The 17,478-nt window shown below is 46.5% G+C and overlaps 5 protein-coding genes across 5 annotated transcripts; 2 read left to right on the top strand and 3 right to left on the bottom strand.

Annotated features, from left to right (window-relative positions):
• Nucleotides 1-1,023: 1,023 nt before the first annotated feature.
• On the top strand, nucleotides 1,024-3,895 carry GGS22DRAFT_174657 (uncharacterized protein). Its single transcript, XM_047963129.1, has 2 exons — nucleotides 1,024-1,557; nucleotides 1,731-3,895. The coding sequence occupies exons 1-2, from the start codon at nucleotides 1,464-1,466 to the stop codon at nucleotides 3,536-3,538; spliced, it is 1,902 nt and encodes a 633-aa protein (XP_047814378.1). The 5' UTR covers nucleotides 1,024-1,463; the 3' UTR covers nucleotides 3,539-3,895.
• A 301-nt stretch (nucleotides 3,896-4,196) lies between these two features.
• On the top strand, nucleotides 4,197-4,511 carry GGS22DRAFT_193121 (uncharacterized protein; the record flags this gene model as incomplete). The annotated part of the gene is made up of 1 exon (XM_047965347.1): nucleotides 4,197-4,511. One exon carries the CDS (start codon nucleotides 4,197-4,199, stop codon nucleotides 4,509-4,511), a length of 315 nt encoding a protein of 104 aa, XP_047814377.1.
• Nucleotides 4,512-4,850: 339 nt separating this feature from the next.
• On the bottom strand, nucleotides 4,851-7,607 carry GGS22DRAFT_82731 (MFS general substrate transporter). Its single transcript, XM_047968209.1, has 5 exons — nucleotides 6,893-7,607; nucleotides 6,754-6,833; nucleotides 6,619-6,683; nucleotides 6,339-6,558; nucleotides 4,851-6,260 (listed from the first exon to the last, which is right to left on the bottom strand). The coding sequence occupies exons 1-5, from the start codon at nucleotides 6,981-6,983 to the stop codon at nucleotides 5,127-5,129; spliced, it is 1,590 nt and encodes a 529-aa protein (XP_047814376.1). The 5' UTR covers nucleotides 6,984-7,607; the 3' UTR covers nucleotides 4,851-5,126.
• Nucleotides 7,608-9,108: 1,501 nt separating this feature from the next.
• GGS22DRAFT_82681 (NTF2-like protein) lies at nucleotides 9,109-11,207 on the bottom strand. The gene is made up of 3 exons (XM_047968207.1): nucleotides 10,657-11,207; nucleotides 10,142-10,585; nucleotides 9,109-10,083 (listed from the first exon to the last, which is right to left on the bottom strand). The coding sequence occupies exons 1-3, from the start codon at nucleotides 10,973-10,975 to the stop codon at nucleotides 9,371-9,373; spliced, it is 1,476 nt and encodes a 491-aa protein (XP_047814375.1). The 5' UTR covers nucleotides 10,976-11,207; the 3' UTR covers nucleotides 9,109-9,370.
• A 2,265-nt stretch (nucleotides 11,208-13,472) lies between these two features.
• GGS22DRAFT_82652 (MFS general substrate transporter) lies at nucleotides 13,473-15,541 on the bottom strand. Its single transcript, XM_047968206.1, has 3 exons — nucleotides 15,162-15,541; nucleotides 14,872-15,084; nucleotides 13,473-14,597 (listed from the first exon to the last, which is right to left on the bottom strand). The coding sequence occupies exons 1-3, from the start codon at nucleotides 15,351-15,353 to the stop codon at nucleotides 13,482-13,484; spliced, it is 1,521 nt and encodes a 506-aa protein (XP_047814374.1). The 5' UTR covers nucleotides 15,354-15,541; the 3' UTR covers nucleotides 13,473-13,481.
• Nucleotides 15,542-17,478: the final 1,937 nt, after the last annotated feature.

Here is a 17,478-nt window from a genome sequence, read left to right as displayed (position 1 = left end):
GGCGCTCCCATGAAGCCTCACCTCAACAAAAATCGACCCAAGCCGGTGGAAAGGTAATACCTACACATGCAAGAATCTACTCGCACTTGACAGGCTTAGATTTGCGGCATGTTTGTAACCCTCTAAATCATCGGAAAGGTACACAGAATGAATACCTTCGGAATGTACATTTCGTCTTAGACGACTGGGATCCGAGGTATTTCTCTTCGTTTTGATTTTTTTTTTTTCAATATTGGCGAACTATCCCGTCGTCGTACCGGGAGTTTGCAGGAAGGAAGACAACGCCATCGGCTAAGGTTAGATGAGCGTTAAGATTCAAACGGTGCAACTTGTCGCCCGACAGCTAAGTGCATCATCGAAGAGTCGCAATCCGACGATAGAAACCCACTCGTCATTCGGCGAGACGGGGAGACGGAGAGTTCATTTGCGAGCAAGCAGGATTCCGCGGCCATGGAACCCAACGCTACACAAAAAAAAAAAAAAAAAAAAGCATCTGTGCCGTACGGAATGAGCTTATGGAGCAACAAATTTCTATTATATCCCTTGCCTATTATACCGACATAGGCGACGCAAATAGGGACATGAACAAATCCGGAACAAGATACCAAGGATCAGCGATCAAGACAAGATATGAATAATGTAATCATATCTTTCTTTGCATGTCTGTATTCATGATGATGAATCGACGAATCGGAGAAGTTGGAGCTTCACATACGCCCTATTTTTTTTCGATGGAGTTTGCCGTGGCGCCAATTTATGGAAACACCTGCACCTGGGTATCGATCGTTTTCTCCGATATTGTTTTTTTTTCGCCATCAGGTTGAAGATCTGTTGTCGCGCAAAATCATTTCCCGTTTCCCGTTTCCCACTTCCTAAATTGGAAACCCAGGGATTCGATGTATCATTGAGTTTGTGTGACTCTTGGAATCTGGATTTCGTAGGACCTGACTTCCAATTCCTACCTAGACAACTTAAGGAGTGGAAGGTGAAAATCAGAAAACTAAAACATACCTAGTAATTCAAGGTTGGATTCACATGAAAGGTAAGATCTTAACTAATAACTGCATATTTTGCTTATATCAAGAACAAAATATTCCGGTATCGAGGTTTTAGCTTTTACGAGATGTCAATGTTTCACAGTTCCCCCCCACTGTAAACGTCATGTTGCTTTTGAGTTTCCAATTCTCCAACCAGATCGCATCGCGAATTTGCGAAATCAAGGAAATCGCATACCGGTACATCCTCTAACGCCAATTGACCCTTCCTTTCTCGTCTTTGTCCATCACAACCTCGATTCGAAACCCACCTAGGTACGATTGCCCTCTTCAGATTCTCTGCGAGTTTACAACTTCTTTACAATCGATGCAATCGATGCCATCGACATATACTTCCTCCGAAATTGGCGTTGGTTGTTGCGAGAACAATACTTTTAAATCCATCGTCATTTCTTTTTCTGAATAAGTATGGGAAGGTTCAATTGGAGGAAGCTTCTAGGATGGGATCGTCACCCTTCGCAAAATCATCACGACTGGTCTGTCCATGAATCTCGCCGTAGACGTAAGTACTTAACTAGTAGTTAATGAATCCGGCTCTTGTTTACTGCTACCCTATTATCTTCAATGTCTGGAGTTTCTCGATTTTTGCTTCTTGATTTTGGGAACTATCGTAATACTCTAATTGTTCAAGAATGAACTTCTTAGCTAACAGACGTCGGACTATCCGCTATGAAGTCCTCCCTACTCATCGTGAAGACTCGATCGAGTCCGCCATTCCTCCCCCCGAAGTTACCAAGATTGCCCTCCGTCTACGATACCTCATCGAGCAATGCGTGCCATGCGAACTAGAAGAAGAGCGCGTTACCCAGTCTCACAGTAGAGTAATCACTCCCAAAGTTGTTAAGGCTGCGAAAGAAGCCGGCGGTCTAGAGAATCGTTCGTGTGTGGTTTTCTGTCTGCTGATAGTCAATCGTTGGTTTAAACACCAAGCTTTAGTCGAGCTCTGGGATGCTCAGCTACATCAAGTCCGCGCGGTCGCCTGTGAGGTCATTGCGAAGCAGATCATAGAGGCTGAAGATGATATACCGTATCTGCTACAGTCCGTCTTGCTTAAGCGCTATTCGATCGTTGTCGACGGCGAGGCCACGCCACCTGTCAATGTCATCGAGAAGGCTGTCGACTTACACGCTCTACGTGTGATAGGCTCTTCCGGTTATCAGAAATGCATCAACTATCTTTGGAAAGGATGGCTTGTGCAGGACGAGAACGACCCTTCGAGCTTCGTCGATTACAAGGATCGTGATAATACTCTTTTCCTCCCACACCTTGATCCCGACCGAATGCGAGCCCCCATGTACCAGAATGCCTTCCAACTGATCACGTCCATCGTCTACCTCGCTCTATACACTGGCGCTATTAACACCATTAACCCTGGTGGTGACCTTGACTTTGTCGAGATTCTTCTCTACATTTTCACCTTCGGTTTTATATTCGACGAGCTCACCAAGCTGTATAAAGCCGGTTACCATATTCTTAGTTTCTGGAACGCATTCAATAATGCCCTATACTCTCTTCTAATGGTGTCGCTTGCTATGCGCCTAGTCGCATTCTCTCATTCGTCGGATGGTGATTCCCGTCAGAAGTTCAACCAACTATCGTACAACTTTCTCGCATTTACAGCGCCCATGTTCTGGGCTCGCTTGCTACTCTACCTGGACTCCTTTCGCTTCTTCGGCGCAATGCTTGTTGTGGTCAAGGTGATGATGAAAGAGAGCATCATATTCTTTGCCTTGTTGGTCGTCGTTATAATCGGCTTTCTCCAGGCGTTCATAGGGATGGACTACGCGGACGATATGGCTGGAGAGGACACGCTTTTTATCCTTCAAGCCATGGCTAATGCCATTATGCAGAGTCCCGATTTCAGCGGATTTGAGCGCTTTAGTCCGCCATTTGGAATCATCCTCTACTATCTCTTCACCTTTGTTGTCATGGTGATTCTCTTAAACGTGCTCATCGCACTTTACAATAGCGCCTACGGAGATATCTACGACAATGCTGACGATGAGTTCCTTGCGCTATTCTCCCAAAAGACCATGCAGTTTGTGCGAGCTCCCGATGAGAACGTTTTTATTGCACCATTCAACCTAGTCGAAATTTTTCTTTTGGTCATCCCCTTCGAATGGTGGATGGCTAAGAAACAGTATGAGCGCCTCAATGATATTGTGATGGGTATCATCTACTCGCCACTGCTTTTCTGTTCTGCTTTGTTTGAAGTTAGGATGGCTAGGGAAATTCGACGTAACAGGATAAGGGGCGAAGAAGACGACGATACCGAAGAAGAATGGGAACAGATGGCGGGTAATGTCGACTTCGAAGGCGAAGGTTGGTCGAAAAAGGTCGCCGAGAGTAAAGCCAACATCGAGGACGATCCAGCCGTAATCGAGGTCAAGAAATTGAGAGATGAAGTAGAGCAACTCAAAGCACTGATTGAGAATCTCACCAAGAGTTTCAACGCCAAGACAGAAAGTGAGAGTCTACTTTGAAATGGAGTGAGGTTAGACATCGTCGACAAAGGGGTTTTATCTTTTAACCTCCTTTGAATAATCACATTCATTAGGGATTAGAGTCTTGCATCAGCATATACTTGGCCCTTGGGTCGTATCGGAGTTATGGTTGGACGAAGGGACGAACGCATATGCGTGCGTACCTGGTACCTTGTATGGCATGGTGAGTGGCTTGGCTGCGTTTGCATAACATCAGATTTCATAGTAAATGAAGCATGTCAAAAACAAAACTAGCATTTTGATGGTATCAGGTTCAACGACCTCAACTCGAGGTGCGCTTTTCAGAGCACTTCTTTGTATATGTGGCTTCTTGCTATCAACTCCTACACAAAAGAACGTGAAAGAATGCACTATATATGGATGGCACTTGGGGTCTTTGAAGACTAATAGAACAAAGATTTCTAGGCATGGGTGTAGGGAACTCGGATGAGATGCTACAATAATGACGATTTGCTACTATTATATCCCCCTCTCTATCGTATTTATTGTGTACCTACTTATACTCTGATATCCTGGCTGCCTGGGCATTCGAGGGGCTTTACCCTGTCATCTAAGCTATTAACAAAGCGAATATAAAAAACCTACTGCTCAAAATCGCGAGACCATATCAAATTCACACCTACCTAGATCACCAATAATGGCTCATCGCCGCCCCTGTGCCTGCAAACATTGCCAGTGTCGCAGCCACGCCCAAGAGCCCGACCATTATTACAATTCCGAACTAAAACCAAGCTCGCGAGCCTTGACACCGACACTCTGTCTTGTCTGCGAGCGCGTCGAGCTCTGGGGTAAAAACGACCCGACGTATCGCGGCTGTAACTGTACGTGCAAGTGCAAACTGGAGCGAGAGAACGGTTCGACGCTTTGCGGTGACTGTGGCGAACAGAATAGGTTGAACCCGCGACGACATAGACCGCATGGCGAGAGTAGGAGAAAGGTTGAGGGGGCTTAGATATACTGGATTTGTAGTTACGAGGTATTATATGTACGGATACTGTTGTTAATATATCTATCTAGTAGGTAACTGGACGAAATGCTCCCCTCCAGCCCCCCTTTTCAACTACCCAAATACTGAATGTGGGGTGAAATACCTACCTAGACAAGCCCACCGATCTCATCAGATGCAATCACTAACGGGGTAAACACGGATCCAGTAACCGATGCCCGCCGGTGAGGAAGGTGAACTTACCTATGTAAAGAGAAAAACTGCCGTCGACTTTGATGGCTCAAATTTTCACAATAGAATGCAATCCTGGCTCAGGGACTCTCCAAAAATGAAACCACAGGTTATATCTCATTCGCTCTAAGGGGTTGTTATAGCAGATGTCCATTTATATGCGGGTCCGTCATCTATATAACATAAGAAAAGGCACGCTGAACCAGAGCAGGTGACCATAGATCCTTCTTTTGACCTTCTTTTGACCTTCTAAGTACAGGGTCTGGAATCCTTCATCGTGGGGAAACTTCTCGTGATACTGATCTAAAACAGAAATGTGAGCAGCTATTACTAGGCACCTTAAGTAGGTAGGCAGGCACCCCAACTATTTCCCAATCCTCGTCCAAAGATTTAGAACTTTGATGTCCAACCGCTCCTCTCCATCCAGCTCCTCATTCTCTTGCCATAAATATAGCTAGGAATAGTAAGGAGGCTAATTGTCAGGTTCATTATCGCGATCCCCGTGAAAAGGGACTCGGCGCCATATTTGGCAAGCAGACCGTTTCCGATGCTCGAAGCGACGAAGCTCAAGACTGCCTTGATGAAGTTGATGGTTACGAAAGCCTGATTGGCATCTTTGGTGTGACAATCGATGACATAGCTGATCGAGGCCTGAGAAGCAAAGGGGACAGCGATCGAGTGCAGAGTGATCCACACGAGGCACCAGGTGAGAGACAATCCCCTCGAGGCTGCTAATCCGAATCCGATGAAACCTGCGGTAGAAAGAGGTATGGCAATAACCATAAGGATAAGGCGGAACTCGGGTTCGAAAATACCATTATTACGCTTTGCCATCCAAACGGGAAGAGCATCGGCCATCCACCCGGATATGGGCGAGAAGATAAGAGCGCCAATAGCGAGGGGAATGTTGGTAAGTCCGATCTGAGCCGGGTTGAGGTTGTATGGAGGCACAGAGAAGATAGTGACGGACAGCACGCCAATCATCAATAACCAACAGAAGAAAGCTCCGTAGACGAGAGTAGAGAAGACGACGGCGGGGAACAAAATCAGAGGGAATGGCCTGAACACGCCCTTCCAGAAGGACTCGTCAGATACTCGGCCACGGAAGAGGCGAAGTTGGCTTTTGTAACTCTCTTTGGGCTCGGTGGCCAAGTCACCTTTAAGATCCCTTTTAATGTCTATCGACGATGACCGAGAATCCGGACGCTGATCGACGGTGGTACCAGGGGTTCGCGGCTTCGTATATGAGGTCTCGAGGACGACGAAATACATTAGCGGCAGGACCAGACAGAAGATGAGAGCGCTTATGGCAAAAGCTCCAGAGATTCCCATAGATTCGATGATGAAACCAGAGATAATCTGACCTAGCAGGACGCCCGTCGCCGTCATCACACCCCAAATCGAGAGAGGCAATCCTCTTTCATGAACGAAGTACAAATCAGAAACCGAGGACGTGACCAATGTCTCTAATGGGGCCGATGCAATACCCTGGAAGATTCGCATAGCAGCTAACGAAGGGAAAGACTAGTATGTCGATTAGTATCACAGGCGATAGAGACAGGTTACCTACCTAGGTAGGTAGGTAGATATCAGTCGACTTACATCCGCAAAGGTACCCCAGACATTAGAGATTAGTAGCAGGAGGGTGGAAATCACGAAAAACGGTCTCTTTCCCCAAACGTTCGCCCCGGAAGCGGTGAAAAAGGTGATTGCGCCGGTAAAGAGAAGGATGGCGCCGACCATGTAAGTAGCGACTGTATCTGGATCGATATTATACTGCTGGCTGATGATAACCAAACCTGGCGAGATCATAGGACCCAATCTGTGAGTGTGTTAGGGCGTTTGTACATCTCAGCTTATGTCTCCTATTAAGTTCACTTACGAGGTTGTGACACCAGAACTGAACGCGAGAGTGAACATGATCGCATTCTTCCATGTTTTCGACCACTGCGTCCTTGCGTTAGCCCCGTCTCGTCCTCACGTCCTTTTCCTCGCTCATTGAGGATAGGTTACTCACGTTTAGCGGGTCGTTTGGCGAGTCACTCGGCTGCGGAACGAGGATGATGTCGCCTTGTTTTTTCAATTCACTGGTGCTTGCTAGAGAGGCGGTTAGCCTGCGAGACGATGGTAGATGGTATATACTTCTCGCAACTCACCTGAGTCGAGGGAGACATCCTGGGCTTCACCCAGCTTGGACGTTCCTGGAGGCCTGTCCAGGTAACGATCTTCTAGCACCCACATACCCATCTTGACGAGAATAAGGGAAAAAAAGATACAGATGTTCTAAAGTAGAGGAAAAAAAAAGATGGATGAAAAAAGAAAAATAAAGAAAAATAAAGTGAGGATCTATTAATTAAACACGCTCAAATGAAACGAAGAGAAGTTGAATTAAAGAGAATGAAAATAGATACTGCCGGCAGTATCCAGTCGGATGGTGGAAGAGAAAAAAGGAGAAGAGAAGGAAAGGGATGACGAGAAAAGAAACTCGTATATCAAAATTGGTGATATCGAAGCATACTTAAACTGATTTTCTTCTTGGGCAACCTTGAGGAGATCGACTAGCATGGAGTGTAATTAGTAATGACTATCGCGGGCTCGATGGGATAATCGACAGTGGCTATACCTGACTCCCTGCGGTCGAGCTGTTGATCATCAGATGGACAAAAGCATGAAGATGTCGCAGGACAAGGGGTAGTACCGTGCCGGTTCGCTCATCGAGAACCATGGGCAGCATGGGCAGCATGGGCAGCCATGATGAACCTGTCGTCCATTCTGTTTAGTAGGTATGTAATTTACTTGTCTACCTGTCTGCCTGTCAAAAAAGAGGACAAGGATGGGTCCATGGGATATGGAGAACTGCGCGCACAATTCCACAACTCCACAATTCCACGATGCTAGTAGGTTTATTGCGATTGATCTTCATCTTGAGTGTTCCGTCGTCTTACATACATAGCACCACAGTAGTCGTCTCAAGCGCGCGGGCGGGACTTGACCGTGGATCGCTGGGATGGTAAAACGACATCCCACATTGACAAGTCGGTCGGAAACTGCCAAGACCCTGTCGATCCGGCTCGATTTATCACGGCAACCTGGTTCACTAGCCTTCTTCGATGAAGGTCTAACTCGTTCTGAGTCTAGATTCGTTCGATAAACGCCTCAATCGGGATAACTGTCTCTAGATAGGCTATGATGGAGAACTTCACTGCCGAGTTTCTTTGAACATTTTGTGTTTTGATGTAACGAAGCACCTCGTCTCTTGTGTATCACTTCTTGTTTGCTTACCTACGAACGACGAGTTGCCTACTATTAGGTAGATAGGTAGATACCTACCTAGTAGGTAAATAGGCAAATAGATAAATAGGTAAATAGGTAAATACCTAGGTACCTAGGTAGGTATAAATTCCGTCTTCGACTTCGCGGTGTTTCGATTTCAAGATTGACGAAAGATTCGTGATGCGCAAGCGAGCCGGAAACATTTACCTCGTCGTCGTAGATTCATCTGTAGATTCGTCTGTAGATTCGTCTGTAGATTCGGCGAGGCTGAAACGACAGATACCTACCTAACGATAGACCTATGTAGGTCCTACATAGTAGATAATGATCTAATGATCTAATGATAATTAGGTATCTGGGACCCTCGCTGCGATGGTGGTGAGGCTTGTACGCTGTACATAAATCCCGATTGGTTAAACCAAACCTCATATGCCGGACCCATATCTCATACAGAGTATTCTGTATTAACCCCCTGGTATAATACGCTACTGCAAGCAAAGACTAAATCAAATACTCCACCTCGGTAGATGGACGTCGCAATACGACGTGAATGGATTGACATTCCACTTCATGAAACGCGGCCTAAGTGGTACCTACAGGTAGTAACTGTGCAGCTGTACTACATCCATGGATCTGTTATGTCGTAGGCAGATTTGATCTACAGAAAGTAGCAGGGATAACCTGCCCCCGTAGTTTCTGCTATGGCATCATGGCATTGTCGCTTTTGTTTCGCCTATTCTTCCCTTACCCCACGACGACAGCCCCAAAGTCACATATATATCTTGGCGTTCTAGAATACCTAGTACCTTGCGTGCTTGCGTACTTGAAGTAGCAGAGTAAGTAGGTAGTTACCTATGTATGACTGGTAAGGGCTTCACCTTAAGCATTGAAATATGGGGTCCCATATAAGTCCGTGATGATCAGATATACCTAGTAGGTGGCGCTTACGATGGCTGAATGGCTGGATGGTAGGTTTGGATTAGTTGATAGATGTTTCACATATCAATGCGCTCCTTGATCTTTGTTTCCTCGACGAAAATCATATCCAGTTAAATATTCATCTTCATAGGTTCGCAGACTGGCAGGTAGCCGTCCCAGCCGTCCCAGCCGTCCCTAGAACTTGGCGTCTTATCCTTAGACGTATCCAGATTGGTTGATCGGCTGTCGGAGTCGTTCACACGCCGATCGTGTCGTGTCTTTAAGCCACCAACGGTTATTAATTTCCTTACTGGATAATCCGTAGGGCTTAGTGGGCTTAGTAGGTAGATCTCAGTGGGCGGCGCGACAGGTAGGTACAATACCTACTGGAAATGAGCGAAGGAAATTGTGTACCTAGTTTCATGCCGTGGGCTTGTTTCCTGCTAACTGGCTTCGGACTTCTCGCCTTCGATAGGTGGCTGACTTGGACTCTCTTTCTCAAACTCGCGCTCCCGCGAATGTTCCGGCTTCTCATCCTTCCTCTCCTTCTCTTCGCTCTTTTCATTCTTGCTAGTATTATTGTTTCCATCATTATAAGCGTCGTCGTCATCAATATCGTCATTCCACTCGGCTATCAGCTCATTCGTAGCTTCGCCCTCGTCGCCTTCGTCATAACCTCGCTGTACGCGCCTAGCCGCCTCCTTTCCGACAACCGGCAGTCTCTTGAGCCCCTTTTCTCTTGCTTTCACTGGCACAACCTTTGGGTCTAATAGACCAATCTGTACTAGCACACTCGCTTGGTCCCAGTAGACGTGTTCATGGCACAGCTGCCCTCCACGCAGGGTTACGATGCTCACTACTAGAATCTCGACTCTCTTATTGGTGGGCGGCACTCCTGGAAGAATCCACGGCATCTCTTGGGTGTGTTTAAACGCGACGTGTAACTCATCCACAACACGGTCGGCACCGATTGTACGTGAGAGTAGACTCAGTTTCACAGATGGGGGGTTCCGATCAAGGAAAAACTCAGAGTAAAACCTCTGGAGCTCTTCGGAACCGATGCCCCCTGTTAACGTTGGAACATAAGTTACGTGAGGACTCTTATGAGTTGAGTAGGTGGACAACGTCTGCTGCAGATCGCGTGCGTAGAATTTACCTATGGGTTGTTAGTGCGACCAAACACTGCGTGATTGGATGATGGCTTGGCCGCTTACCTTCGACGTTCTGCTCAACCGTCTTCTCTAGGTCTACGTCTTTACGAAATGCCCTTCGTACTGTAGCCAAACTTCTGCTCCAGCTAAGTTCTGCGCTCACCCTATCGAATTCGTCTAGATCATGTTCCGCGAAGCCGGGCGTAGCATCATAGGTGTAACCCGGATAAGACATCTGCAATACACCACCAGCGCCTTTGCCTCGATCTATTGTCCTTTTGACGACCCGTTTCTTCCCCTGGATTCCTATCATCTGCGTCTGCTTCACGATGCCAACAGCCTCGCCACTAGCGAGATGCACGAGGACATGAACGCCGCCGGGAAACCTGGTACGTGGATCTGGTATGCGAGTAGGATAATAGGCGACGAGACAGCTGAGCCTAAACTCGGAATTATTGTCAAGCACATGAAAGTGCTCGAGGCAAAAACTAGCAGCATCGCCATAGGCTAAGATCCAAGTTAGCACATGATACCTAGTAGGTAAGTACCACACGTCGTGGTCGAGATCACGAACATACCAACTATCCCGAATGTTTCACAGGGTCCCAAGTCAGTCCTACTCAGCGATTCCAACTTCGTCCGATACTCGTTGCCCCCATCTCCCATGGAAATATACTCGACATTGAAGCCTTCATCCTTCCATTCGTTAACTGTAAGTACATCAAAATCGTCACTCTCTGCTGTAATGTATAACTTGGGAGGCGAATGAGGGAAGTCGTTAGATAAGAATCCAGGATCATTATGGTTAAAGCCGTTGCTAGATGAGATAATTCCAATGTTCCGATCGCCACGATTCGGCATTGTGGCGTCGATGATGCGAGGAAGGTTGATTTCCATCTTTGAACAGGAGCGATTGAGAATTGTTTGAATTTTAATTATATTATTCCTTACTGGACTTTTTTATCATTCAATCCTTACCTACCTAGGTACATTTGTTAATTAATAGGCAACTATGACCAATCAAGTTGGGAAGAAAAAAAGAAGGCACGATCAATTTTTTATGATGGGAGGTTGACTCGATATGACGTCAACAATAATCCTATAAAATACCAAAAACCTGTCTTCTTGCCCCCTTCTGCCTTCTTTCGCCTCGTTGCTTGCTTATGTGCAACACACCTGACCAATATTCGCCAACATGGGGAGCCAATCACAAAAGGTTATTATAAGCGTACTATAGAAATCCTAACCTATTTCTATTATCAGCAGATACTTTCGGGAATGTGCTCGCTAACGGGTTCTTAGACGAATTATGAAGAAATCTATTCCACATATCCCAACTCAGCCAACATTCACACCTACTTAACCGAGCTGAAGATACCAGACTCTGCCTGTTGATGGCTCGTATTGTGAATTTGGGAGACTAGGTACACAATATGCAATGCTGGACTCTCTCAGCGGATCACTTTAACGAGGGGCAGATGCTTTCTCCGCCTACAAGTATCAAGTGCTTGGTACGAGACGAATTAATAGTATGGACTGACAAAAAGAAACATAAATGGTATCGTCCGAGTCCTAATTTCTGTTCGTAGAGTGAGGGACGCAGTTGAGTCCCGAGGAGATATGTACTAGTTAGGGGTGAGAGTCCGAGGGAATGTCGCTCAGCCTTCTTAGCTGTCCTCGCCGGTGATGCTGCTATATCGGTTTACTTCTTGCCCAGTCTGGCCGTGGTATGAATAGCAGCACCCAATCTGCTATCGCATGGTGGATGAAGTCGAAAACTCTCTTCCTAAGACCAGACCTGTCGATTCAAAGCCACCGACCCTGCGACTTTATGAGGAACGTCCAAAGAAGCTCCTAAAACGAGAAAATGAGAGAGGGTAATTTATGATGATGCCCATGAAAGAGACCGATAAGGCGATGGAAGGAATCCAATGGGAAAACAGGTATATTACCTCATTGGAAAAATGTGAGTATAGAAATATCCCATGCCATGAATCAGGTATCCTGGAGAGCTCTGTTTGGAATTATAGAAGAGGAAATTGCCTCGGCGACCAGTCAACATACAAACCTGGAATGGGAAAGAAGTTAGAAAGATCTAACAGGTCGGGCTAAGGATCACGGGCATTTACAAATACTGATAATGAGTGCCTGGGTAAAATAGGCCAAGTCTACCTACCGCAGGTAATATTAATAGGTAAACATTCGTAACAATCCTTGATAAAAGCTCGAGTACAGCTTAAGTACCGGTAAGTGTGTAGGTATGATAATCTCAAGACTTAGTCCATCTCATATATCTAGTAGTAATTGATATTATATGGTATCCAATGCAAGGGATGCTACTTGGCGAGCTTCTACTGTTGAGACTGCCTTATATGGACTTCGGTGAAAACGTTACCACATGAACGTAATACCTACTAAATACCTAACTATACGAGTCCCAAAGTTGGTTTGGATCTAACTAGGTACATACTAGCAAAGTGCCGGCAATTGTATAACCAGAATTCGTAATTGAACAACACATCTCATGTGACGTCTACATCCCCATCCCTTTGAATACATCACGTAACACGTCGGCTTGCGAGTGGGACCCAGACCACGGAGACGGACCACCTTCTGGGCATCATATTCCAACCCAAGACAGCCAAGACGAACTAAGCACAATTCCGTTTGCTCGGCGCCTTGCCCAACCGGACCAGTCACGCCATGTTCGAGCCTTATTCGGCCGAAAAGCCAAGCCCGCCATATGATGATAGAACGTCCCGGCACTCGAGGCCGAGAGATCGTCAGTTATACGATCACACTCGGATGCCACTCGCCGAAGTCCAAGCCGTCGTACCGATGACGAAAAAGGATCGGTCACATATCACATACCTACTGTACCTGTATGCAACCCTATCTTTAGTCTTGCGTCGTGTAAGTCATCGGACGATTCTGGTGTTCATTCTGTGACATTGGAAGAAAGCATAGAAAGAAGCAGTCAAAGGCAAGTGACTCTCATATCTATAGCTTGACCAATATTTCTCTATTCAAATCATTTAGATCGATAATCATCATCGTGCCAAGCCATAGCCTCTAAAATAAAATAAAAATAAAAAAAGACTCCTCTGCTATCGCTATCGCTATCCCATATCATCCGGTTGCCTGTGGTATCAAACGAGTCCCCATCCTAAAATCCACCGCCGATACAATATTTATGCCAATGTATGATACCGGGTAATCAAAAAACTTATTTCAAAAAAGAACTTTTAAAGGGAGCACAGAAAGGAGTCGTTATCTTTCATCATCCGTGGGTCGCCGCCAGGAGGGGCTATCCCTATCTTGGACCAGGCATAATGGTCTTAGCGGCTTGCTCGGCGTCAGCTTGCGCCTTGTTGGATACGATTTAGCTAATGCTGATCAAATTCTAAGGAGAGTGGTGGCTAGCTGTCCCTTTCTCCGGGTCACCGTCCTCGCTGGCAGAGGCGTCGCGCCCATGCGCTAGAGCCTTGCTGACGTTCTCCTGTCCTGCTGCCTCGACTGCGTCAGCGTCGTGGCCGACGTCCATCTTCCTATTCAGATGCTCGGGGCCTAGGATAGTCAGGACGATCACGTAGACGTACACGCAGCCCATAAAGATAGAGATTACGATGCCGTAGTTGTATCGCTTCGTGGTGCCCTTGGGTGGGAGGGGGAAACGCTCTCCGATAGTGGCTTCGATGGTTGAGCTAGCAGACGACACGAGATTTCCGAGTTGGTAACTAGTACCGACGACGAAGGTTCGGAACGCGCCAGGCGACAGTTCCATCAGATGCACGGGGATAACACCCCAGGCTCCCTGAACACAGAACTGCTCGAAAAAGGCGGCGGCGATAATTCTCTCGTTAGACACGAAGCCGTACGGGTAGAGCAAGGCGCCGCCGATAACGCACATGACCAAAATGCTAAGACGTCGACCGAAAATCTGCGAACAGAAACCGACGACAGCACCTCCGGACATGGCGCCAAGATTTGCGACTACTTGGGTGACGGTGACTTGGTTGGAGTTGAAGTTGAACTGGTTCTTCAGCATAGTCGGGTATAGATCTTGGGAGCCATGCGACATGAAATTGAAGCCAGCCATGAGGAGGACCAGGTACGTCAAAAGCATCCAATGATGTTTGAGAGCGACCTTTCCTTCCTGTATGAACGTCTTCCCGACGCTTCCGTTGGCGCGCCGCATTTCCTGGTGTTGCTCGTACGTGTCGGTCTCAGGCAGAATGAGACGCCAGAGAATGAAGAGGACAGGAGGACAGGCGCCGAACCAGAACAGCGGACGCCAGCCATGAGATGTGGTATCGACTAAACCACGCGCGAAGGCGGTAGCGAGTAGGTAACCAAATGCATAGCCCTGCTGAAGAATACCACTCATCAAACCTCTCGCTTCGTCGGGCAGATCTTCGAGAGCCGTTGCGGCGGCGTTTCCGTAAAGACCGCCCATGGCGATTCCGAAGAGGGCGCGACAGGCGAGAAATTCGCCGTACGTTTGACAGAATCCGGTTCCCTGAAAAATGTAACAGGTCAGCGATCGATACCTAAACGGTCCACGTCCGGACGTTAAGCGAGCAAAAAGAATGGGACGGGTAACAGAAGATGGGGATTCGCGAAGCTTTTTGCTAACACTGCGCCAAGTTCTGCCAAGATGTGGGAGGGAGAAACACCACGCGACGAGGTTGCTTCATTGGCTTCATAGGCTTCATTGGTCTTGGATTGGATCTCCGATCAATGCAGGTGATGTATGACTTGATGTGTGACCCGACGTATTTTGTATGACTTACCAATTCAAGCGCAATGAAGAGAATATTGTTAACGATGAATGGCCATTTTCGACCATACCGATCTGCCGCGACACCGAAAAGAATGGAACCCAGGGACCGGAACATTAGAACGAGCGTGATTCCCCAGGTAATGTCCGTGTTGGACTTGTTGAAGGTCTTGCCTAATTCGTCCACTGTCAGAGAGACGGTGAAGAAATCGAAAGCGTCCCAAGTCTATGTCGGATATATTGTCAGCAACAAATACCTACAATAGGTATAGAATTATCATTATCATTATGAAGAAAACATACCCAAGCCCAGAATGCGACAAAAAAGAAAGCCCATTGACGACGAGTCAACATCCTAACCAGGCGAATGGGGTTGGGTGCTTTCGTCATCGGAGGCTTCAGCGTAGAGATTCGCGTAGCGAGATACTCTCTGACCGACATGCCATGATGCGGAGGATAGAAATTGGAGTCATCTTCGAATGCTGTCATTGCCATTGCTACTGCTATTGCTACTGCGTAGCTGCTGCTGCTGCTGCTGCTGCTGCTTTAGCTAGGTACTGGTTGGCTATGTCAGACTTCTGTCTGCTATTGATGTTTTCGTTTATCCAAGATAACCGAAGGAAACGCACAAAGAACAGAGCCGCGAGGGACCTGGTCGTATTTAAACGAGTCCAGGGGAGAGGAGGGGACGGATAGAGATGAATGAGGATGGGTGAAAGGAATACGGTAGAATAAAACACAACAACGATAATAACTGGAAGGACGGGAAAGCGGCCAACAGGTTCCAAGGTTATTTTATTATAATGTGGTGACCGAGCTAATGACGATAACAGTACAAGAACGATACTTTGGCCTTAACCCCCCAAAAAACTTCAAGAGACAGGATACATGTATGTAACTATCTCTCGAATATGCGGGTGCGGGGGAAAGGAATTGTATCCCTGGGAGTAGCCGGGATTATGTATGTAAGTTCTGAGGATGATGATTGGATACCCAAGATACCTTGATGTTTAACGTTATGGTGTCGTGAGAATGGAAGGGACCATCGGGCACGGATGCCATACGAGCTTAGCTGGCTTAGCTCGGTGATTGCGGCCGCCACTCTATTTTCTCTGGCCATGAATTCAAGGTTCTTTCTTACCTAGTACCTACCTAGGGATGTACCTAGTAGTCAGCAAAGAGAACAAAGACTATTACTATAATGTATCGTATAACTTCGGTTAACTCTCACCAAGCGAACCGAATATCGGCTCCCTTCCGAGAACATACCTACTTACTACCTACTGCACAATACTGTAGGTTGTTAGGTAGGTAGTAAAAACTCGACTTCCAAGAACAACCCATGAAGCTATGATATAAACGTTACGTTCAAAGAGGAGGAAGCAAGGGGTATCGGTGAACCTATCAAATATTAAATAAAGTCGGATTCCCCACGAACCGCCAACATCATTATAATCCCAGCAGCCCCAGCAGTTGCCCCAGTTGCCCCATCCACAAATCTGGGGTTATGTTTCTGTGTTTCTATGTTTCTGTTACATACATACACTAACTACATATAATTAATTGTCAACTCAATTTCTCCAATTCTTAAGCGGATCTACAGACAATATGTTGTGTAAGGGTTTGAACTTAGATGGCTTACATGTCCTTGCGAAGTACCGCATATGTACTATAGTTTATTACTTAGCAATGTTACCTTTCTCCTCGGTACTGATACTGGTTGCATAGACATTCACCCGTATCCCCGAAGGGGATACTGCGCTTTGACTAGCAAAATGGGCAAGAATTGCAAGACGATCCGAATATTACCCGATAGGTTATATTTGCATAAAGCCTTAAGCTTTAGTTACATCTTTACGCTTATTAAAATAAGACTAGTAATAAATGTAATTACAAAGGATACGTATTTAAGAGAGAGTACATAAAATATATATGTAAACCTTACTATATCGGAAGTACCTCGGGCTAAATTGCAATTCTTGCCCATTTTGCTAGTTAAAGCGCAGTATCCCCTTCGGGGATACGGGTGAATGTCTATGCAACCAGTATCAGTACCTATTGACACCTCTACCTCGTGCTTTTAATCGCCTAGGGCTGCGCGTTATCATGCAGTTACATCATTTAGAACCATACCGAAATAAGCCAAAGCCGAAGGTCAGCCGCACCATGAATTTTTAGCGGCTTAGCGGGGCAAGGAAACCCTGGGGCGCTTTTAAGGAACATATAGAAAACGGACTAGGTTGTCGGGTTAATTATCAAAGTCTAGAATACAGCGTAGAGACAGCGTCATCTAGAACGCTTGGAACGCTTGGAAAACACTGGAAACTGGCGCCATCTCCCCCATCTCCCCTCGTCCCTCGCCCCTCTCTCCCCTCCGAATCCTCTCCCCCTCTCCCCTCATTTCCCCACGCTGGAAAGTGAACAGCTACCTAGTAGGCTGCTAGGTTGTTAGGTAAGATGCTAAGACTTGACTGTTGGTATCTTCCATCATAGGAAATATCCGGGTTGTGATAGCAAGAATGGGGTGGGATTGGTCTAGAGGTATTAATAAGTCCTATACCCGAGTTGAACATAATAAAAATAAAGCACCCTTAAAGAACCCCGTCAGACTAATCCAATT

The sequence above is a fragment of the Annulohypoxylon maeteangense genome (genome assembly GCF_022496945.1).
Source record: "Annulohypoxylon maeteangense strain CBS 123835 unplaced genomic scaffold GGS22scaffold_25, whole genome shotgun sequence".
Classification (NCBI taxonomy): Eukaryota; Fungi; Ascomycota; class Sordariomycetes; order Xylariales; family Hypoxylaceae; genus Annulohypoxylon; species Annulohypoxylon maeteangense.
Note: the sequence above shows the minus strand (reverse complement) of the source record. Positions and strands in the feature narration are given on the sequence as shown.